General features: G+C 32.2%; 1 protein-coding gene across 2 annotated transcripts; it reads right to left on the minus strand.

Annotated features, from left to right (window-relative positions):
* Positions 1-8,618: 8,618 nt before the first annotated feature.
* LOC128982447 (annexin B10-like) lies at positions 8,619-24,394 on the minus strand. 2 transcript variants are annotated; one of them, XM_054401410.1, is made up of 9 exons: positions 24,318-24,394; positions 19,102-19,132; positions 18,285-18,461; positions 17,874-18,081; positions 16,897-16,976; positions 15,064-15,136; positions 14,636-14,809; positions 13,092-13,273; positions 8,619-9,037 (listed from the first exon to the last, which is right to left on the minus strand). In XM_054401410.1, coding segments are annotated over exons 1-9 (984 nt in total). In that variant the 5' UTR covers positions 24,320-24,394; the 3' UTR covers positions 8,619-8,980. The 2 variants fall into 2 exon arrangements, with proteins under 2 accessions (XP_054257385.1, XP_054257393.1); XM_054401418.1 differs by lacking the exon at positions 24,318-24,394 and adding an exon at positions 21,830-21,914.
* Between the last annotated feature and the right edge of the window lie 394 nt (positions 24,395-24,788).

The raw sequence follows: 24,788 nt of genomic DNA on the forward strand, positions 1-24,788 counted from the left end.
CGTTTAAACTGTATTAATATGAATTAATGCCTATTCAAATCCCTGCACAATAATATGTACGAGAGCACGCCCCGTGGTCGAAAAATCGACCAAAAGTATGTTTTGTGCAAACTTCTCTATTTTCACCCCACACTGTAAATAAAACATGTGATTGGAATGCCTTCCATTTGTTTTCATTTTCTGTTTATATTTTGTTGTTATTTCGTCATCACCATAGCAACCCATAAGACCCATGCTAATTTTTTAAAATTTCAAATTCATTTTTTGTGCTTATTTTTGAGCCTATTTTAATTTATAAAGGGATTCTGCACACCTACAGGAAAATAGCTTTCTAACGGTATGCGTAGATTTTCCCTACGATACACACGAGCTGAGAAAAAAGGTTTTAAAGAAACATGCTTGCCTATTAATATATAGATAGATAGTTTTACTATTTATTTATAAATACACAATAATAATAGAGATATTGAATAGTAAAGTAAGCCTTGCAAATAAACAACCCAAAAACAAAACGAAACCCTATTCAATGTAGGTCTAAGAACAAAACGATTGCTTTTCTTTAATTTACACTAAAGGCGTTGTACGTTTTTTCAATAGATATGTCTTGATGGAGTTTGTTTTATCAATTCTTATAAATGTTTGTAAAAAAGCTTTACGAGTCAGCCAGCATGGATCGGTTAGATTTGAGTCACTATAAGCAACAAAAGATATGTTAAAATATTCGAAACACTTACACATATTATTGATACATAAGTTAAAGAAGAATATCTTATACAGAAATTAAATAAATTTAATGCATTTATTCACTTGTACCATCTTCTATCTGTGGGGTGAAGCACAGATAAGCTGACATTGGTGTTTGAATGGCTAGACGTGACCATAGCTTTGGTTATCAATTCACATTTATGCATACTTCTTGTCTCCAGGTAAAGGACTCAGACTAACTAGGAGTAGTTATCATGTTGAATATCTTCTTTGCTTCGTGTAACAACTGTTCATGCATGATACAACGTGTTTGTAGGCAAATCTGGACACATAGACGGGTTCAATTAGGAGTAGCAAGTCTGTCATATACAGAGTGTCCCGGACCTCTCTACCAATATTTTAGGACATTGTTCCTGGGTAAGAAGCATATCTAAATATCAAATTTAAATTGTCTGGAAGTCTTCATTTACTTACACAGCCACCATTTTGTTTTTGTTTTCACTTATTAGTTTTTTTACTGAAAAGTAGTTTAACACACGATACTGAAACTTTGCAGAAACATTTATGAAAACTAGATATTGCTAAAAAATATGATTTTTTCCAAAATAGTAGTTTTATGAAACTACTAAGTGACTTAAACCAAAATAATTTTTATAACGATGTTTTCATCAAATGTCAATTTTTCAGCTACGTAATAATCTTTTAAAAAAATTAAAAAGGCATTGCACTATTCGTTATTTGTCAGTGACAGTTTTTAAGCCTATCATACCATTATTATATGTAATATGAAATTTTCTCACGGTCTCCCTAGTCTCCTAATAATGACAGGATATAAAGCTTCGATGGATTTTAGGATGTTAATAGTTATATAACTAGGAATTTAGATTTTTAATAATAACTTGAGGGGAATATAATATATTCCCCTCAAATTGCCATCAACGATGCAATCATCATATTATTATGATTGCATCGTTTAAAACATTTGACGTTATATAAAATGTAATTGAATATAAACATTAAACATTTAACCTTTTGATTATTGCACCTTGTGTTGCGTTAATGTATGCAAATTAGGTATGTGCCAACATGTACACGGAGATGTATTAACACTGTGGAATCTGTTTATCTAACAATCACTGCTTGCTCTCTATGTTTGTTTAGACGTTGTTTACTAAGTAACGAAGCTATTTATTATTTATTAACCGATTAATGAAAATCACTGTGAATTTTGAGTCTCTTGTCAGCTTTTGTATTTTTCCTGTCATCTAAAAAAAAAAAACACTACTCTGTAGTTGTCATAAAATAACTTAAAATACTACGGTTTTAAAACCTGTAGTATTAAAGTGGTGGTACCCTTTTAATATCAATATATTTTAAGTCTTCTATTTTAGAAAACACTATGAATCGATTCCATTCATCAATTGTTTAAAAACTACCTTTATACAATGTAATCCAGTATAGCAAATAAATATTGAATGTTCTTAGTGAAAAGTAAAAAAAAATATTTAATCTGTTAGCATATGTATAAAACTGCACTAAGCCAAGTCTTCAGTTAATTGGAAAATCCACCCGAACTTTTAAAATCAACAACAGTTTTGGGTTTACGAAAAGCTTTGTATACAAAAAAAACAAAGAAAAAAATAACTATTTTTATGTTTATTTTTGAATTTTTAATAATAATGTTTTTTACCATTTAGTTAACTTTGTAGAAGTTATTCTTTATTTTGCTTTTATAAATTATGAAGATCAGTATATGTATACCATTTTTATTTTATATTTCCCAACTGTTCAATATAAATTCCACAAGTTTATTTTGAAAAATATTAAGTGCAGGGGAAGGATTTTGGTGTGTGTAAATATCCTGCCAGTCCATATAATCAAGATGAGATAAAACTTTTCTGTTATCAGTTCTGTCAATTGCAGGATCAAAACAATCAGCGGACAAGACTGTCTTACCATCAGTTATATTAACTTCTATTGGTATCATTGAGTGGTCAGTAATGTGTGCATTGCTTCATAGCATCGAAAATACATGGTCAATTAAGGGCGCAGTTTTATCTGTTGTCCTTGTAGACTCATTAAGTAGACATTTAAATTCATTTTCAGAAATAATCGTAATATAACTATAATTTATTCTAACATGTTATAACAAATTGTAGTTTTTGTTTCCTACAACAATTTTATTTTTATAGAATTTATAACTATTAGGTTTTATAAATAATATAAGTACGAGTTAACCTCGCAGCCGGGCCATGTCTGAAATGTTTGTCAGTCTTGTGAAACATCAACTATACTACAGTAGTAAACTGTACGAGACTCTATATCACACAGCTTCCTCACATTCACCAGGGGAGCTTCCCCACCAGGTTTATCGTTGACGGATCGACAGGTCGTGTTATTGTCTTTACACCTCATGATCGATGAAGTGTGGATACATTAGACTCAGCTTCTACATGTGCGTTTGATGAATAATGCAAAGCCAAAGTGAAGTTTTCCTATTAAATAGCAATTTAACACAGTCAATATTTCAATGTGAAGGGTGTGCTTCACATTGAAGCAGTTTAAAGAGATTTAAACTTGCAACAGGGCTTTGTCAATATAGTTTGATAGCTGGTTTCATGAAGATGTCATTACAATCGGAACTGATAGTCTTCTATCCTTAAGGCACCAATAGCAGGTATGTTTGTAAACCTATCACGGACCATGGATAACGGCACAATAAATATTGAACTTATATCTTGGGTAAATACTTATTTTATGTGTGCATGTATGACAAACGGTAAATAATTCTTGGCCACAAAGGTACTTGTTACTCACTACTTTATTGTATAATGTATGTTCATATAATTGTGATAAAATCTAAACAATTCAAATTCACAGCGTGCAATTTCTTGATGTAACAATTATTTTCAGTAACCAGCACACATAATTTTTACATAGAAACAACCAAGATACTTTGACACATTGTTCTGGCAATCATTATGGTGACGCATACTCATGTGTCATTATGACGCACGCATGACGCAAGGAAGGGACTTGAATCTGTGCCATAAGATACAAGATAATTATCATGATGGTTATGACTCTTTTTAATATCGATGCCTAAATGTTCCTTTTCATAAATATTCTTTTCACTCAAAACCGACAGAACGGTACCAAATATTTTAAATGATTTCCTACCATTCAAGGAAAAGTAATAATGAAACACACATGGATTTGTTGTTGGCTCTTTAAATGGAAAGAGTCTTTTAAATGCCCTCTACTAAAAGTAAATGTGGTGTCATATTAAAGCTTATGATTTACCGCAGGAACTAGTAATGGTGTTTTAAAATGTTGTTCCCTCTAGGCCTTCCTCCCCCAGCCATTGATATATTATAGATTGCGCTTTCAAAGATCCATTTTTCATTACAACGAGTTTTTGTGAATCTATATATTAATTTGAAACTGTTTTTCATTGTGACAGCTATTTTGAGAGAACGGCTGGGCGTAGAAACTCGGTAGAGGTATCTAAAGAAAGGTTCTGGTCTGTAGATGAGCCATCAAAAGAGAAACATGGATAATTCCCTCGGGGCTCTGCCCCAGTGGCCTTTAAATTCCCATACCATGTTATTCTTATGGAGGAAAACGAGGTTTTTGTCACAGCTAATTTGAGAGAACGGCTGGGCGTAGAAACTTGGTAGGGGTGTCTAAAGAAAGGTATTGGTCTGTAGGTGAGCTCTCAAAAGAGAAACGAGGTAAATTTTCTTAAGCCTCTGCCCCAGAGGCCTTTTAAGTTCACTCTGCAATTTTGTTTACATTTCGACCATATGGATAATTTTACACTACTTTTAATGAACCAGCTGTTAATATTAAAATTGTATTCAAAGGTCTACTGAAACTGTCAAAATTAAATGTTTACATTATTATTTATTATTTTAAATGGATTCTCCACTGCATGGCAAGTTTTTATAGTTTCACAAAAATGATGAATTTATGATACGTTTTAAATGTTTTGTTCAAAAATCAATGCTTTATTGCTTTTAGAAAATTTTGGGTTGAAAATTGTGTCATAGATGAGTACGTTGAGGATGAGAGCTGTGTTCAAGTTTTGGAATAGACTAACTACGTAGTCTATGGTTTTGGTAAAGTAGGTGAACTAATGTCAATTCAGGTATTTAAAAAAAATGTGTACACAGTTTTTACTTTGATGTACACATGTAGCTAGGTCGAACAACGCATCTAAACCTCACTACATACAAACCATTCGGAAACACAACAGTGTCATCACATCTCATCGCATTTGCATAATTTGTTACCAAGGCTGGACTAGGTTATGGATTTGGTTTCGCAAATGTTCAAGATTTGTGATAAAATTTCCTACAATTATGGTTCATTCCAATCCACAAAATGCATGCACAGCTTTATGTGATCTATATGGCCAAGGCAAAACTACCCCATAAGTTAATGAATTATCAAGTAAGAACAGGATGATTAAATACATGGGTCGATGTGGCAAGAGAAGGAATTAAAATTGCTGAGATCGAAGTAAGAATGTTACTGCTTTCTGGAGAATCAGATATTTTTATAAAAAAAAAAAAAAAAAAAAAAACTGATTTAATATGCTGATAGAATTCTGTATTTTTATGACCAAAGATGAAGATAGCTTATAAATCTGGATACAATCTGAATGATTTTCCTAAAGCAGATGGAATTAGTGGTTTGGTTAGTAATAAATATTGACTCTTTCCGTAACATGATAGAATAATTATATGAACTCATTCTCCCATATAGTGAAAGTGGCTTTGGTATGAAACAAACTCATGAACAAACAATTATAAGACTCCTAAAAACCTTTTGGGCAACCTAAAGCCGATAAAAAGGTAGGAAATATTGTGTTAAACGAATTTCATCAATCACGTTTTTTAGGGAACGCAATCGTCATACTTATTATTGCTTATCCTCCCTCCATTTAACTAAGATTCTAATGACTTCACTCTATCCATCGCAGTTAGCTGAATTTACATAAAACCTCAAGATTTACCGTCGATTTCGACGGGGTTCCACTAGTAATAATTTAACAGCTGTTTATAGTCAGTTGAATTGTTAATCACCGTCAGACTGTAAACTAAGCAGTAACAGTTGGAGAAAATAATGTTAAGCTTTTTCTGTCAACAGTTATTTGTAGCCTGATTTAGGTAGGTAAATCACTCTTCGAGGAGTTTACCGGCTTAAATAAATGTTTAAATATATATCACAAAATTTTTCAATTGTTAAACTTTTAAGGTAGGAAGAAATTATACAAACGGTAAAAAGTTATGGTTTTGTCTCGGAGACGAATCTTGCACCCTTTTAAAATTTGAAATTTAAGTACGAAACCAAACATTACTCATTTTTACACATACAAAATACTTTGGCCTGATACTAGACTGATGGCAAAAATAACATTGTCATTGGATTAATCAACTACACAACATAAATAATTTTGTATTAGTCTAGTCTCATTATTTGTATTGATTTACAGGTATACAATTATTACATTATTTACAGTTCGTTAATGTAATAATTTTGTAAATTGGTAGTTCAGTGTATAACAACAGCTGTAAGGTCCATTAAAGTATGATAACATAGTATGTTACCCAGTACGGTTACAGATAAACTGTAGCCAACCAGTGATTCAAATGTAACAGGAAACCGTAATGGCATCGCTGTAATAATGAAATGATACCATCATATCTGTTAATGATAAGTATACAGCATGCCTTAAAAAACTACCATTTGTTGGTAGGGTATGGTTATACTCTTTCTTCTATATAATACAGCTATTCCAGACATAATTTTATGTTAGGTATTCAGTGGTACTTAGTGTTCGATCTATAGTGTACCTATCCAACCAAATTATTACTTACTATGTTTATGGTTGAAAATGTACGTCCGTCTGTGGATTGCTGATATTAGTATGAACATTTCTTTGTTCACATTTGGTTTACCATAGAAGTTAAATCTGCCCTAACTTAGTTTGTTTATTTTTTATCTTGGTATGCCCATTATTATGCTTGTAACACTGGCGAGGCATTATCACCTCAAGATTTTGTTCAAGCAGCTCTATCGTAGAGTGTAACACACTGCATAAAATAAAGTGTGATCCATCCACAGCGACACACTGATAACAGCGTTTAAAAAAGGAATCGTTAGTTCTTACAAATTAATTATGCTGTATCTGGGGAGGTTCCTCTTCAATTGGTCGTTTTAGCACCATTTAAACTATGGGTATAAACTCGTTCCTTTAAGATACTCCATAAAAATAAGTCACTCAGTTAAATATGGAGATTGAGGTAGACAACCTAAAAATCACTTCCATGAGCAATCCAACGGCCATGAAGGTCATTTAGTAATTGCTTCACATAATTTAAGAAATGAGGTGGAGCTTCGTTTAGTCGGAAGATTTGTTGACCCATTTTTTGGACCATAAAATGAGTCAAGACTTGTTAATTCAAAACTTGTGCATACCTATTCCCAGTCATTTAATGTGTGTATCATAGCAACGTAGTAAACAAATCAGATAATTACTCGAGAAAGTGATTTTGATAGAAAGCAAACTGGTAAGGTATTTAATATGTCACCATTTTAAAACAACAAGGTCAGGGGCCTGAAATTTGCACAGAATATTTTTACAATTTACTTTATAAACTGTGTTAAATCTCAAAACGTTCGGCCTATAAATGGCCAAGTAATATAAAATCTAACGTTTAAACCTCTTTGTAGGACATCCTGTATATTTTATAGTGAAACTATATGCCATTGAATATTATACTGTTGGTTAATTGTAACCGGTAAAAATTGCGTTTAAAGTTATGTTTAAAAAATTATATGGAAGTGTCACCCGCACGCATCTGAGTGACGAATCCATTTCCTGTTGATTTGGCAGGTGACTGACTCGAGGTGGATTGAAATATTACAATCACTGAACTTTTATTGCATGAACCAAGGAGATTATATCTAATAAATTCCCATCCAACTTTAGGTATTAATAGACGATTTATCTGAAAATTATCTCAGTTTAAAATATATAATAATTATGTAAGTTGTTTTAATTCTCCTCCAAATATAAATTACCATAGATAATTCCAGAGTGCTGCTGGGTTTTATTAGTCAACTGTAAATAGAAGCAGATTTACGCTGTGTGCTAAAAACCTCTTTGGTAATTAATGAAAGTCAATCACTTATTAACATATTAGTTTATATGAAGGCATAGTTCAGCCAATTCAACAAATGAATCGTCATTGTAATAGTGTGTTAAATAAACTTACTTTTTATTTAAAAGTAATACTATTTGTAATGCTATTGTACTATTTGTACTATTTGTATTACAAAAACCCATTACGGCATAGAAACCTTCGGAACTGTAAAGTAAAATCCAAATCATCAGTTACATATTGATTAAGCTCAACCATCCAAATTAATCCAACAAATCGAGTTTGCAGTAGTACGTTCCTGTAATTGAATCTAAAATTACATTTCGAAAATGACGAGGGCAGCAGGTATTTGTGGTAAAATTGTCATCCTTGCACGAATGTGGATTATAGATATCCTGTAGTTTATGTGGTTCTACTAGGCCTAATTGGTGAAGGTTTTTCTTCGTGAACTGTTATACTTTTATTCATTTGTCATATATTTTGACAGTATATAATTCACAATTGGATGTTAAAATAAATATGAAGTGTGGTATATAAAATGCATTCTATGCCAGGCAAAGTAGTATCCATACCATATTTTAGAATGAAGTGCAGTTATAGTTGAACAATTTATTCCTAACTATCTAACCGAATAAAGTTTGAAATTTCAGCAGGAAATACAATGAGTAACAGTGGGATGAATAGTGAAAAACATTAATAATATAAAAGTATTTTAATTACAACACTTTTGTTAGCGTGAACAGCTCATTGTCATATGATAAAACATCTTTGGTGAATATTGACATTCGTCATATACATTTCACTCATTATAAATACAACATATTACTTGATATTAACTAATAATACCTTAAAACAGATCTTATACGAACAGACCTAAAAGCTCACAAGTTACTATCATTGTACCTCATAAGTTTGAACAAAATATTGCAGGATAATTTAAGATTGGCCACATTTCACATTTCCTGAGTGTTTCGAGTCTTTTCATTTACTTATTTAACACTAGCTATAATGTGCTCTAAGCTTGCTTACACATTTTCTGTCAAAACTCGAATAAAAATAGAGTATTAGTCTTGAGTTTAATTTGTTAACATTGATAAGTTACATCAGGGACCGCCGATGAGCGCAACGAGAGTTTTCATGTAGTCTCCAGACGTGTCACCCTGTAAAAATACCAATGTCAGTAAAGGGAAACCTCTGGTATGTGTTTCTCTAAATACTGATCTCTATATATTTTGGAAAATTCTTTAAATTCCTATTTTCAATTACATTACAATTTTGTTTATGACTGTTTTTACTCTTATTTTTTTTCAAACGAATAGTGCTACTTCACTAGCCGAAATTCGTATCCAATTCTCCTTTATTAAAACTCAATACCCCCGCCGCAGCAAACCTGCAGACTAAGCGAATTTCCATTTGACTGATTGGATTTACACTGAAATGTCTACTTAAAAATATAACATTTATTCCCGATTTAAATAGAATTAGTTTAACAAGTACTTAGGTTTGCTGCATCAGGGAGGGTAAAACTGTTTTTTTTGTAAAATGTTAATAGTTAGTAAGAAATAAAAACATTTTCCAAATTTGATCAAAATATGTTCATAAACAAGCAAACTACAACAGTTTACTCATTCTCCATAAGAATAACATGGGAATTTTAAATTTACAATTTTTTTGAATTTTCTCCGTAACCATTAGGCGCATAATAACGCTTCAATATACTAAATTATTTGTTTTTTGAAGCTCTACAAAATGGTTTGGAAATAAATTGCTAAATTTTATGTTTTTTGGGTCAAAAATGGGAAAAACCTATTTTTACCCCATAAAACCCCCCGTAAACACCCGTTCCCATGTTCCGATCATGCTGGATCGCGAACTCGTTCGAATAAACGTAGGTTTACACGTTTGTACCAAATTTCATCAAAATCGGATCATTTTTGCTTGAGTTATCGTGCTGACGGACACATATATATATATATATAAATATATAAATATATAAATATATAAATATATAAATATATATATATATATGAATTTGAACGGATGGTGTTTTTGGCCTCTAGGGACCTCAAAACGAAAAAAAAAATCGGTCCCGCGTCCAGGTCTTACCATGAGTACTACGGTAATAGCTTATTCCCTATATGGGAAATTCGCTAAAACAATGCAATGTTATTGAAGGGATAACCATGCACACCCTATAGTAAATTTGTGAAAGTCAACATTTGTTAGTTTGAGTGACAAGGCATTATTAAGTGAACTAAGTTTATAACTAGCAGTGTGCCCGTTCTACAAACGAGGATGTTACAGTCAGTTGAAACCTGATTATATTCAGAACAGTAGGCCTAGTTTGTTTGCCTATTATGTTGCTTACCGTTAGAAAAAACAATATCTGACCGTTTTAAAGCAAACCAAATGCCTTGCAAATAAATGTCAAGTGGATACGGTATACAGGGTGATTTGTACTCAGTGTGACAACATTTCTTTGGTGTAAGTACAAAGTAAATGAAGTGTGATGATGCATATCAAATGATCCAAGTCTCAAAATTAGCGTCCCAAAAAATTATTTTATGTTTTTCAAAAATAACCATGCTTTTGATCTTAATACAGCGATTTCTCAATTACCTGTATATGGATTTGAGTAGATAATGTCATTTTCGTGTTCTACATTAAATTTTGAACAAGAATAATAGAAAATGACGGAGGATCAGTTGTAAAAACTCCATTGTAAATAGATTCAAAGATAACAATTAAGATGTTTGATAAAAATTGTAAAAACAATTGTCTATATCTTTTTTCACAACCTGTATACAAGAAAGTGTCGGAATATATAAAAAACTGCGCCAATTTATAAGCTTTCCAACGATATGCTACACTGTTGAGGTTTATGTCTGCTTATGTACGCTTTAATGGTTTGAAGGCTACAAAACATGGTGTCTTTAGCATTTAAAACATAGAAAGTTGGCATGTATTAAGCAAATTTTGTATTTTTGATTCAGCTTGAACAGTAAAAACAGTAAAAAGTTCCCTGTTTTCTGGTATTCAAACCACTAAAACAAAAAAAAAAATATCTAAACCTCAATAGTGTAGCATATGGTTGTAAAGCTTATAAAATGGCACAGTTTTTAACATATTCCGACACTTTCTTGTATACAAGGTGTGAAAAATACAATAGACCATTGTTTTTAAAATGTTTATCAAATATCTTAATTTTTATCTTTGAATCTATTTACAATGGAGTTTTTACAACTGATCCTCCTTCATTTTCCATTATTCTTGTTCAAAATTTAATGTAGAACACGAAAATGACATTATCTAATCAAATCCATATACAGGTAATTGAGAAATCGCTGTATTAAGTTTAAAAGCATGGTTATTTTTGAAAAATATAAAATAATTTTTTGGGACGCTAATTTTGAGACTTGGAACATTTTATATGCATCATCACACTTCATTCACTTTGTACTTACATAAAAAAAAATTTGTCACACTGAGTACAAATCACCCTGTATATTTTTAAGTAATCTGTATTTTATATCCGATGATTAAGCTTTTGCGGACAGTCAAAGTACGGATCAGTCAAGAGCAGGTGTACAAATTCATTCCTAATGAAATCGGGAAGCGACGATGGAGGAAGATCTGTGGCGATTTGCGGTATACCAATAGCATCAAGTTGGAGAAAAAGTTCTGCTGACAGAAGGAGGGGACATTGCATGAAACAATACTCTTAGCAGTAATGTTAGAGAAGTGGTCAATGCCCATTATATCCACTGAGCACCTTTCAAGATAAAATTGACTTCACTAAGACCATCAATAACGAGCCAACAATTAATCATGGCAGTTACCAAAAGCATCTTCAATCAATACGTTTACGGCGAATATAACTTGATTGCGTATTGTTTTGCTTTTCAAACTGAATGAGAGATTTTGAGTGGGAATTTCTGCGGGGGTTAGATACTTTTGAGGGGAACAACAGCGTTGGGTTTAGTGGATTTCTCATCATGGATGAGTGCTTGGAACTGTTCACTATGAAAGAGTTAGAGGTTACCCTTACACATAAAGACAGCTTAAAGAGTAAGATGTGTACTAATTTGGCTGATTATTAGTTGAATTGGGTTGAGTTGACATCAAAACCTTGTGAGAGCTTTACTTAACATTCTGGAAGTTACTATACTTTCATGGGATATTTTGTAAGTTCGTTAATGGAACATTGGTCTAGTAAAAAAGTCAAAAGATTGCCAAAAGTTGGACATGTATTAAACATTATTATTTTCCAGTCCATAAGTTGTTCTTGTGTTATTATCAAATAACCTTAAAGCTGAATTCAAAAATACAAAGCTTTGACAAATTGTCAATTTCATACGTCTTCAAAGCCTGTACAGTAAGTGTCAGTTTGCTGATGCTGTTCATGTTCCATTGTGTTGTTCTAGCCCTTTCTCAAATTTGGTTACGAAATGTACACTTCTCATACTTCCAAATAACAACTTACTCTAATTATAATTGATCAACAGTAGGTTTATTTCCTACACTTGGGATAGTTTTAATGCAGTAAAAAGCCAATACACAAAATAAGAACTAACACGATAGTATAAATCAGCTCTAGCATGAATAAATGGGTAGAAACTGGGCAGACTGACAGCATATTCCCCAATACGAACTACAGTATAATAAAAATAATATTTTGAAGATTGTGCATTTGATAAAAAAAATTTTCCATTTCCCCAATAGATTTTGGAATAAGTTTTTGTTATGATGACACTTAAATATATTCACAGATCTTTCTAATTCAACCTGAGAAAAAGGGTTGTGTAAACCTTTTGCAATAATAAATTTTTTTTAATTTTCACATGATATCAAAACTGTCGTGAATTAATTCACATTGGCAATCGAGATGTAGTGCTGTGTAATTCTAATTAGTTTTATATTGCTAATAAATCATATATTTTTTATATATAAACTTTTTTAATGTTGGAAAATATGCTAATTTAGCCAACACATTCATATTATGAATGTGTTGATCAATAATTATACCACTTGTTACCCCAAACATTAAGAGCTCAGTGACCTAGAAATTTTCTTATTATAAAGTTAGCTAGGGTGTGTTGTTGGGCTGATGATAAGTTTACGATAATTATCTCGTAATTTACGTATTAACTGGACTGATTTCATTCCACTCTAAAATAAAAGAATGCATCGTGTACTAATAACAGTAATACCAACCTTGACATCACTCTCCAAAGTTTTCCCGTAGAGTCGCTCATATTCCTGCTTGATATTGCCAAGATCAATCTCACAGCGACTGACGATGATACGAATCAAGGTGGCGTCGTCAGTTCCCAGTCCATCTATAGCTTTGTAAAGTTGGTTGGCGTAAAAGGTTTTTGGATTTTCTATATTTTGCACTGTGAACAGTAAAAGTACTAAAACAATAACCGCACAAAGGAGTTCAAGATAATTGATGGAGATCTGCCTTGAATTCAGAGACAAACACGAAACGTCGAAACACTACACTTAAAACTAAAGAAAAAGAAATATTCAAATCAAAATTGGGTGAAATGCTATTCTAGGATGCAGAAAGGGGTGTCAATATCTTAGATCCCCAGTAAAATAATTGTGTACTAACAATTAGTGGGCAACTAGTAAGTTTCTTGAAAAATATTTTCAACCAGGTATTTGAAATGCATACATTTAAATCCCGGCTAACCTTAAAACTAAGCAAATTTCCATTTGCTTGATTGGAGATTTTTGCTCAAATTTTTCCTTTAAAATATTTTAGATTTATTCCCAATTTGAATAGGTACTTTGGTATTATACGGACCACACTGATAAATTGACTTTCAAAAAACATTTTAATTAGTTTAAATAACAAAATCTTCCTAACTTAAACTAACCAAAACTTAGTCCACTCTTAGGTTAGGCTAAGTTATAATTATTTGGAGTAGTTATTAGGTTATAATTATTGTAAAAACCTATAATTATTAGATATAATTATTATAATAACCTATAATTGTATTAGGTGTAATTATCATACCTTTGAATAATATGAGGCTTAACAAGTGTTTATGTTTGCTGCTAGGGGTAAGGAAAAGGGCGTTTTTTTGGTATAATGTTAATAGTATAGAGCAGTACACTTGTTTTATTTATATACGCCAAATTAGATCGAAATATACATAAACAATAAATCTTCAACAGTTTACTTTTTCATACGGTAACCTTAATTTTTAAACAATGCGACAATACAGAAAATTGTTTGTTTTCTAACTTATGCACAATGGTTGTATGCAATTTATAAATTTTAACAAATCGTGGTTTGGGATATAGAAATTAATAATTTAATTGGTCCCGGATCTAGGTCTTGCCGGTTTATCTACGGAGATTTTTAGCTTCTTACCTATAGGGAAATCACTAAAGGGTGAAATTTGTGTCGTAACCTTACGTGCAACGTACTTTAATGTTATGGCTTTAATAGCATCATTATTTTTTCCATTCCATCATTTACGATGTTACCCGCTGCCCGTAACAAAATGATCTTATGACTAGCAAGCATTTCCTAAGCTAGGCATTCTTGAATCACAAAATAAATTTCATTATAGACCATCGTTGGTAAAAATTATATAAGACTACCATTTCCACCAGCATTTTACACGCATCATGAGAATATATAATACTTTCATTTCCTCCAGCATTTTACACTCATCGTGAGAATAAATGACGTAGCTGTTCAAAAGTTAGTCAAACTGTTCAAACTTGAACAATTTTCTCACCCACTGCCAACGTGGCGTCCAGCAAAGATCCGCTCAGTTCACTTTGCAGCGCCTGTTTGATAGTTCGTCCTGATATCTTCTTGTACTCTTCAAACACTAATTTCAGCTGGCCATAGCTTTCGTGGGCCAAGATTTTGTTGAAAACAGCTTCATCGGTACCCCATTTTGCTTCTCCTAAAAATGAGTATTCAGTTTTTAATCAAAGTAGAAAATAGAAAATTTGCACTATCTTTTTCAGATGTTAACAGGAGATCATACCAATTCTTTTCTTGTTTCCTAGGCTTTTTAAAAGGCAACTCACAGTAGTTGTTACAGATAATATTTTACTAAAAACACTTCTTATACTTTTGTGTTGTTACGAGTTTTCTAAAGGGTTGTTGCTTTCCTAGTGCATTTACTCATTATCTTAGTGTATGTAGTTACTTTACCTGCTGCATAAAGAGCTTCAGCCTGTTCTCTGGCTCTCTCCGGACACACTTGCATTGGTTGATTTCTTACAGCCTAGAAACAGCGATTGTCTTTAGACGATATTTCTAAACTATATTGAGAATTTATTTATATTTAGGCATTATACTTCCTAAACAAAACAATAGATTTTAAGGACACATTATTCTACATTTTTATCGATACCCCATGCAAGATGTGAGACACTTATCTCATCTGATAAATAGTTTATTTCATCACTAGGGACTAAAGTGAATCTTTTCAACCCAAGCCCAAGTTTTACGATCAACTCGAAGCCGAGGTCGGAAAATGAGCAAGGGTTGAAAAGACACTTTGTGCCCGTGTGATGAACTATTGTTTTCATCATAGTTTTTCTAAACGAAATTTAGAATGCAGGGTTCTATCACATCATTCTTACATAAATATACATTTGTCTGATGTGTGTAGAAGAGAAATTATTATCCATCTATCTGTCCATCTATCTATCTATATCTATCCGTCCAAACTATTGTAAAGAAGAGGTGGTATATGTCTGTTTGTCTAGTGTCTGTATGAGCTAAACTAAAAAACTACTGAAACGACTGGGCCTAAACTGCACAAAATAAAGATACTACTCCGAGGATAGGCTACATATACAATTATTGTTCCCGCTTCGATATTGACTCAGGGCTCTGCCCCGTGGGCTTTTATAGTTCTGAGGTGGGAGTTTTAAAAGTAAATATTGATTGGTTTCCATGACAACAAAGAGCAAACTCATGATGTAAACAAGCAGGACTAATGTCAAATCATTGACTTAATATCTACAAAATGTACTTGACTTCACAACAATTCCTCAACAACTTCACAACAGTTGATTTAAACAAATTCAAGACTGAAGTAATATTTCATATGGAATAAGTCATTGATAAAATAAATCTTTCATTGATATAATAAGTTAGATTCAATAACTGTTTCAATAACTGTCGTATCTGCTGTTATCTAGGTTTTATGAGAATCGTTTTTTTAGATATATTTTTGTGGAAACAGTAATAAAATACCCCCGCTGAAGAAAACCTGCATACTAAGCGAATTTCCATCGCCTGATTATATTTTCACTAAAATGCCTCCTTAGTTTCGATAATTGCACTATAGAGAGGTTTGGAACTATTGTGGTAATTTTTAGTTTATAATACAAACTACTCAGCATGTAATTTGAATAAACATTAAAATCTAACACTAATTTGGGATACAGCAACAAGCAGAAGTAAATGTTTTTTATCCTATTGTTATATATGAAGCCTTTTATGGCCTGCGTTTCATGCATGCTTTTATGTTAAAAAAATAGCCATTCCTATTTTTACTTAACTTAGGAATGGCATAGTTTTTTCATGACAATAAATTTAGTGGTTGTGATAAGCTGTTTAATTAAACCAAAGGTAATATTTTAAAACCAAGTGGTGTGCAGTTGCCTTTGATTTCTAAAATCTTTGGAATGAGTTTTAATGTTATTTTTCTATAATCATTGGTAAGATTGTAAATATCGAAGTGCCTTGAATTATGGAACGTTCAAAGCCACACCTGCTATAAGAATTTCCAAATTAACCAGCTTTTTGCAAGTTATTTGTTGACAAAATAAAGCCCTAGGCAGCCGAAATGTTTCACAGTCTGAGCTGCTAAGCGGTACAGCCTAAATGTTTCACAGTTTGAGTTGCTAAGCTGTACAGTTCAATTTCGTTTGTAAATCAAATAGTAGATGTGTAATCATTTTATAGAATTTTTAAAGAACTAACATTGCCTCTTTTGGATACGGGTATAGCATCTAGTAGTAAATAACTCACCGTTGCAATCAAAGTCATAAATCTTCTGAAGTCTCCACTGGTTACACTACATACGTGTTCTATCAATGGTCTTTTGTACACTAAAAATAAAATAACATAATAAAATAAAAACTGAATATTGTAAAGCATGGTTTTTAACAAAAAACATATAAGAATACAACATAGTTCATTTCACTTGTATCACAGGAGTACGAAAAAACTCTATGTAACAAGTTCTTACATGTTTGAAATGATTCAAGGGAATAAATGTCGTGTAAAGAAGAAAAGTAGACAAAGACCGCAATTGATTTTACCGATTGCATTTCGTAAACCAGGAAAATGTAAAATATTAGTTTAATAATTTATTTTAGTATTTCAATTAACAACTCAGGTATAGCAAATATAAACTTATTAATAGGACCTATAAAATATGGAAAAGAAAAAAGCTATATTAATGTTAGAGGTAATTTAATTAATGCATCAAAACTGTATAAGTTTAACTGTGTTTTAATAACCTTTTTTATTTATATGACTGAGGTTATCACTCAGTTATACTAGGGTATTTTATGTAACTAGGTACTGTTTTACTTTCCTATCTGCCTGGTTTTTATTAAATACTTTATACGGTATCCACTGCTTTCTGAAACGGTGCCTTATTTATGGTTTGTCAATTATTCTGGATTGTCAACTAGTCTCATCATGATATTGTGAGAGGTTCTAGAACATGCTGCATGTAATATAGGTGTATCAGTACGACGTGTAGGTTATCCAGATTAAACAGAAATATGTAGATTACGAGTGTGACCAAAAATGGCCGTTGGGTAACAGTAGGGGTTTTTTTGCTTAAACATGTATTGTGTACATATTGTTGTAGGCATGCTAGTGAAAAATACTTGCTACGACCTTTTTAAATGGAAACAAAGAGAAAATATGTTGGAAATATAACAAAGAGAGATTAAAACTGATCAATTATGATTCTACGTGTGTTTTATACTTACATATTTCATATGTGTCATTGATTTGTTTGATCTCCTTGTAGTCGCGGGTACATAAAATCTCAACCAGGGCCATTTTGTTACATCTCAAAATCCCCGTCAGCGCATTGTGGAGTTGTTCACAAAGATATTCTACTGGGTGAGTCATCAGTCCGATAATAACCTTTTTGAAATTGCCAGACAGTTCACTTTTCAGGTCCCGAAGCAGATCCTAAAGAAGAAAATATTGTTTAAATATATACTTCAAATTACTAATTGCCATACTTCATGATATGAGTATATCCTCAACATTTCTTGTTGGATTTTGGTGGATCTAAAATATTTGTACATCCAAGATTCTCCCTAGATTCTAAATAAAGATTTACTTGAATAGTCACTAGTAAACAAACAAATAAAATATGCATTTGAGCTTACTCTTTCAATCTCCGTAGCGTATGATTTGGAGATCTGCTGTCTCTGGTCGTAGGATCTCTTGGTCAGAATGTCTATGATGGTTTGTTCATCAGTTCCGAAACCCTTCATCGCCTGACGCAGCGCCATGGCGTCCTCGACAGCGTTGAAGCCACTGAACGGCACCACAGTTGGCACTGACTGAAAATAAGTAGGCTTATACATAACTACAATATGGATTGTTTCTACATTTTAGAAACCACCTTGACAATGCATCTCTTACCTGTGCTTTGTTCTTCGTAGCAGTAAATTTACTGTAATTACCCATTATGCGTGGTTCTTGACAGCCCTGTCATTGATACCTTATCGGTCGTAGATAAAATCAAGCCTTAAGACTATTGTTTAAAGTTTTTTTCCAAATGTAGTACGATTTTCTAAAGAAGTATCACTGGAAGTCAGAGAGTGGGACGATTTATGGTTAAAAAAAATCTTTTAATGTAATTTTTAATTATGAAGTTTACTGAATCTCCAATCTTTTTCAACTTGTCAAGGGTTATACAGATTAACCCTTTATACTGTAGATAAAGTACAATCTACAGTACTAAAAGTTCTAGTGTTATAAGTTAATAAAGGGGTTAGCAGAAAGATAAAAAATGTAAAATATTACTAACCAAAGCTGGTAAAGCTCTTTACAACTTTTTTAAAGAAAACCGAATCCCGAACAGTTGCATTACCACTAACTAAATAGCTACAAAGCTTGTTGTAACAAGTATTAATTATCGGTAGCCATATTTAAGGCTATAAATCAAGGTAGTATTTGTTAAAATCAACTTATACTTACTCTGTTGTTGAATGCAAACCCTAAAGCCATCCTGGAACAAAAAATATTTTATATATTTCAGAAGCTTACTAATCATCAGTAAACTAAATATGTTAAAATGCTAAACACAATGATATCAGATAATACACACCTTCTTCACTCTGCAAATATTATTATAACAAAGGACAAATTGTAACATATATTTGTCTAAACTTATTAGTTCAACTACGGATTCTGACACTTAATTTGGTGATTTTATAACAATATTGGTTAGTTCTGAAATAACATTAGGTTACAAATTGGCCAAATACCTCCGCAGCAGCAAACCTGCACCCTAATCGAATTTCCACTTGCCTGAATTGCTTTTAAATTAAATCTATTTAATAACACTAGGTTTAAAGAGTAGCTAGGTTTGCTGCTACAGGGAGGCTTATAAAGTGTGTTTTTAGTAAAATATAATTGGCTTAGCATGAAATAAAATATTTACCAAGTTTGCTCAAAATATTTCCATAAACAAGCAAACTAGGCCTACACCATTTTACAATAATCTGCATAAGAATAACATGGGAATTTTTAATTTACTATGTTTTGAATTTTCTTCGTTAGCAATAACCGTACAAAAAACTTTGGTACATTCGATTATTTGTAATTTTTAAGCTCTTTAAAATGGTCTAGAGAGAAATTGGGAAATTTTTTGTTTCGAGGGTCAAAAATAAGAAAAACCCATTTTTACCCCATAAAACCCCCCGTCAAACCCTGTTCCCATGGTCTGAGCATGCTGGTTCGCAAACTCATTATCCCTTCTTACACCTTCAAACCAAACGTCGTAAAAATCGGACAAAAATTACTCAAGTTATCGCGTTCACGGACGTATATATATATATATATATGTATATGTGTATAAGTATAATAATGTATAAAACACTATTCGTTCAAATTGATATATATAGGTATATATAGATTTATATAGTATGTAGATTTTCATAATGTATAATTCTATATTTATATGTATATATATATATATATATATATATATAATGTATATAATATATTGATATGAATTTGATCGAATAGTGTTTGCGGCCTCTAGGGACATCAAAATGAAAAAGTATATCGGTCCCGGCTCCAGGTCTTACCGTGCCACCTACGGTAATAGCTACTTCTTCCCTATAGGAAAATTTGCTAAAATGAAACACAGTTCTAAGAAACCTAATTCATCATCGTTCCCAATAAATTATTTGACAAACACATTTTGTAAAGCTGGTCTTTATTCAGCAAGCGTTTTTTTTTAGATATTTACAATTCTGCTTTACAAAACAAGTCTTGTCATTAACCTACTTAAACTATAAATAAAAACAATCTATCAAACAATCTAAAAACAATATAAATAATCAATATTTGAAATGAACTCTGTGGTGATAAAATGTAAAAACAAACAATATAAACTATCTATAAAAAACAATCTATAAAAGCGATCTATAAAACAATCTATAAAAATAATCTATAAAACAATCTATAAAACAGTCTATAAAATCAATTTATAAAACAATCTTAAAACTATCCAAAAATCAACAATGTACAAGAAACAATAGTTTGTAGCAAAGGACTCATAATAGTTAAATTTGAGAAATTTAGGAAGTTTGGGTGTGCATACGAACCACTCACAAGGTCCTCACCCCCCATCAACCACGCACATGACATGTCAGGTATCTGAATCTTCAGCGTCCGCCTCAAGTATTGTACTTGAATGAAATAAAATACTCAACCGCTAGAAAGATCTCCAGTATTTTACTGGTTGTCTGACCAGTAGTGCTATTATTAATTATACACAATTGTTAAGTTGGTGAATACAGGAATTATTCAGTAATTATATTATATTATATCATTATATTATATTGTGAGAGATTCTTTAACATGCTGCATTCCAAATTTAGGTACAGTAGAATCCCTAGAATCCCGGGTAACCGAAATAAAGGGGGAAGAGTAGTTTCGAATAACCAATTTTTGTTAACCCATCATATGCTAAAAATAGCCTATGCATTACCACGGTGTGAAGGAGAAATGAATTTAAAACAATGTCTATACAATACAGTGTTTTTTTTTTCAGCTACAAAATTGTTACAATGTGTTACGGAAACCCATTTCTAGAGAGAGGGGCTCGCTATTTACATATATTAAGTATTGTACTTACATTTTAGCCTTGTATTAATTTATAGAACCGTTTCGTTTAACCTGGGTTTCGGTTAGCCCGATTTCGGTTAACCGGAGTTCTTCTCGTAAAGTGTATGTGTAGTGTTGTTAATTAATATTAATAAATAATATACAGTAACTAACTTCTGTAAATATGAATATAGACGTATTTAGATTTGGATATTATAAGCTCTCTTTCCTTCTCTCATCTAGGCTCGCATAGCGGACTTGTGGTGGACTACCAACGCGTGCACGAGTTTCCACTCTCGGTGTAACAATGCCAATTCTTCGGCGCAACCTAATGTATTTTACACATTTTTGAACAATTTGAAATCAATGTGGTCAGACTCGTATGGGGGCTCTCTTTCAGCAATATGCACGGTTTACGCGTTGAAGTGCGTGATTCAAGTGCGCCCAAATTTGGAAAAGCCATTTATATGCCAAATTTATTTCAATAATTCCTTACCGCGTCTAAACTCCTAACTCTAGTTTCGAGTTCTATTGATTCATTCTCTTAAGAATAATTGTGCTGGAATCTACTCTAGTCTACGTCACTTACTCGTTTTTGTAATTCTCTCCAAATAAGATAAACAACACAATACAGAGGGCCAGAAGTGAACGCGACGAACACGACCAGCACAGCCAACAATCTGCGACCGTCTATATCAAGCAGCATGCATGACACACGACGCGATAAGACATTGGTTGATAAGAAATCACTCGACTACTGGATACGGTATGTATTCGTATAGTCATACTGTGCTCTTTATACCCTCCAAGTTTTTTTTTTTTTTTTCAATGGGAATATACTGAAGTAGCACTTTGATGTTGTAGAAGAAAGTAAAATGTGCTTCTCGTCGGTGAGAAGTGAAACTGAGCAAGTATAATCAGGACTAAGTCGCAGCGCGGCTAGAAGATCCACTGATAACTTTAAACTTGCATAGGGGATGCAAGTTCTGGGCTCCATATACTACAATTAACAAAATAGAAGATTTTTCATTCATAAATATGCATCCACGGCTACAAGAAAGTAGCTCTAGAATCAGGTTCAGTTGCCATTAAGTGCAAGAAACAATGTCTTACACCTAAAGCTTCACAACACTTGATCTCAAGCTCAAGGATCATTGGCACGAATAGGTTGATAACCAACACATATTGTAACTTCCAAAAACATTCCTATAAAAAAATACAGGAGCCCTTAATGCCAATTAAAGAATCTTTAGTGAGAATATAAGAAGCAACTCATTACAATTAATGACTGGTTTTTTATAATATTACAATTCAATTAGAAATTCATGGACTTATTTAATTTGCACAAACAGGAAAGATACAAACAAATAACATTTCGTACAACAAGTACAAATTACTAGGTAAAAACCCAGTGTCTAAAATTCTATAATTTGGGAAACTATAGTTCTTAATTAAATGTTACCAACACTAAAAAAACTCGTTTACAAAATCTAGGAGGTTTGAGGAGAAGCGATTCCACCTCCTCTACCTCACCATAACCTCACCAGAATCAACAGTAGACAACTATATCAGATCTTTGAATGCTGTGCTCTCTGGCTGATATATATACTTTTGTAGTTTGATAGTTCAATTTTACCTTTTATATAATAATTATAAATCGTAAAATAGTTTATGGCTAGAAATTAATATGTAGTATCTCAGTTGTTAATTTTGGACACCAACTATTAATTAGAAACTAGCCCTTACCACACGTGCTGGTTTATACTAACAATAACATATCAATTGTTATACTAACAATAACAACAACGATCTATTATGCAGGGTGTCTCACCTAAAGTGAGCGAATTATTTGCTAACTTTTTGATTATATGAAGAAAAGATTTTATTTCGCAGATATTTTCTCTACTAGTTTAAAAGTTACTTGAAAGTCCTATTACAAAATCCTTGAAAGTGCGTTACACCTAAGAAAGTCCTGTATGTGGTGTACATTCTGCTTACTGCAGCTCATAAATGAGTTTGGAAAGGTAATTCAATAACTAAATAAGTTTTAGGATTGAATTTACAATCTAAAATATTTCATAAAGAAATTGATTTTATTGTTTAAAAGAAGGCCATTAAGCCATTATAATGGCACCAAAATGGCGGCTATACATGATAAAATGTTGGAAATTCTGTATTTTATGGTATTTCGTTGAATTTTCTCTCTAAACTTTCTCGTTTTTGAGCTACAGGATGCAGAGAGTGTACACAGCCAGCCATTTTATCTAACGTGTAACACGCTTTAACTTTGAAACGAATGAGAAACAAATAATGATAATAAAATGTTACGCTATGGCATGTTATTATTTTGTATTATATGTACGATTATTGTTTATCTGTTTATCTTAAATGTAGGTGTTTTAATTAAAGTAGGTTAGGTACTTTTAGGTAAGCTGATATTTTCAAATTAAATCATAGTTAGAGTATTTTTATACACGCAAGTTTACACCTAACTAAGTTGTCTAGGAAATTTAAATTAATTTGAAAAAATAACGTTATAACGCCAAGCTGTAAAATAGATTTGTTTTCATAAATGAACTATGGATAGGTAACCACTTCATACGCCAAGTCTAAAGAACCACATTATTCTCATCGCATTCTCCTCCCGTTGCGAAGTACGGGTTTAGCAGCTTGTTCAAATATTAATCAAGATTATTCATACCAATAACACATCTTTGGAGGATAGTGGGTTCGAGGAATAGGTGATATAAAAAAATAAAAATACGCCGATGTTTACCTGTGGTATATCGACTAAATTACTGAAACAATCTGCTCAATTGGTCCAGAACATATAAACTTCTACATTTATAGTAATATTAAGATAAGATCAGATAAGATGTATACAAATCCTACAGCATCGCAAGTTGTATATACCCGTATAGTTTTAAGCGCAAACCAGAACTGACGTAAAGCAATTTTAAGCAACATTTACCCTTAGAGCACTCCTATCCATTACTCTAGAAAAGTTAATGTTACGTGGGTAGAACTTATAGGAAACCTTATGTATGGTGTAAATGTATGAAATGCCTTTTACTCACATGTTTTTTTCCAACAGTCGAGACAACTCGTCAACTCTACTCGGTCAATGCCACTGGTCACTCTGCCTGCACCCTGCAGACTGCGATTATTCAACTCTGATACCCCACCAAACTATGGACTTTGGAGCGAAACAGGAATCTCCCCAACATTGTGGTCTTCTACTAACAAATCTCAAAACACAGTACTGCTTTTCCATATTTGCAAAAATACTTCACCTTAAAGACTTTTTGTCAAAATAGAACAGGATTTTAAAAGGCATTTAAACATTTGTAACATTTAATGTACTTATGCCATTATGAAAACTGAGGGCAATCGATTTCTACGTTTTCAGTGCATGAGCCTTTATTATATAAGACTGGCTTTTTTGGCTCTATGAATAAACATCTTCATTATATGTTATTGTTGGTTGAACATTATTTGTAACTGATTTCTAAACCCGAAATGTATTTGTACTGACACTGAATATTAAG

This window comes from Macrosteles quadrilineatus, unplaced genomic scaffold, assembly GCF_028750875.1.
Source record: "Macrosteles quadrilineatus isolate MER2022 unplaced genomic scaffold, UCM_ALF_1.0 Scaffold_1__1_contigs__length_201487025, whole genome shotgun sequence".
Lineage (NCBI taxonomy): Eukaryota > Metazoa > Arthropoda > Insecta > Hemiptera > Cicadellidae > Macrosteles > Macrosteles quadrilineatus.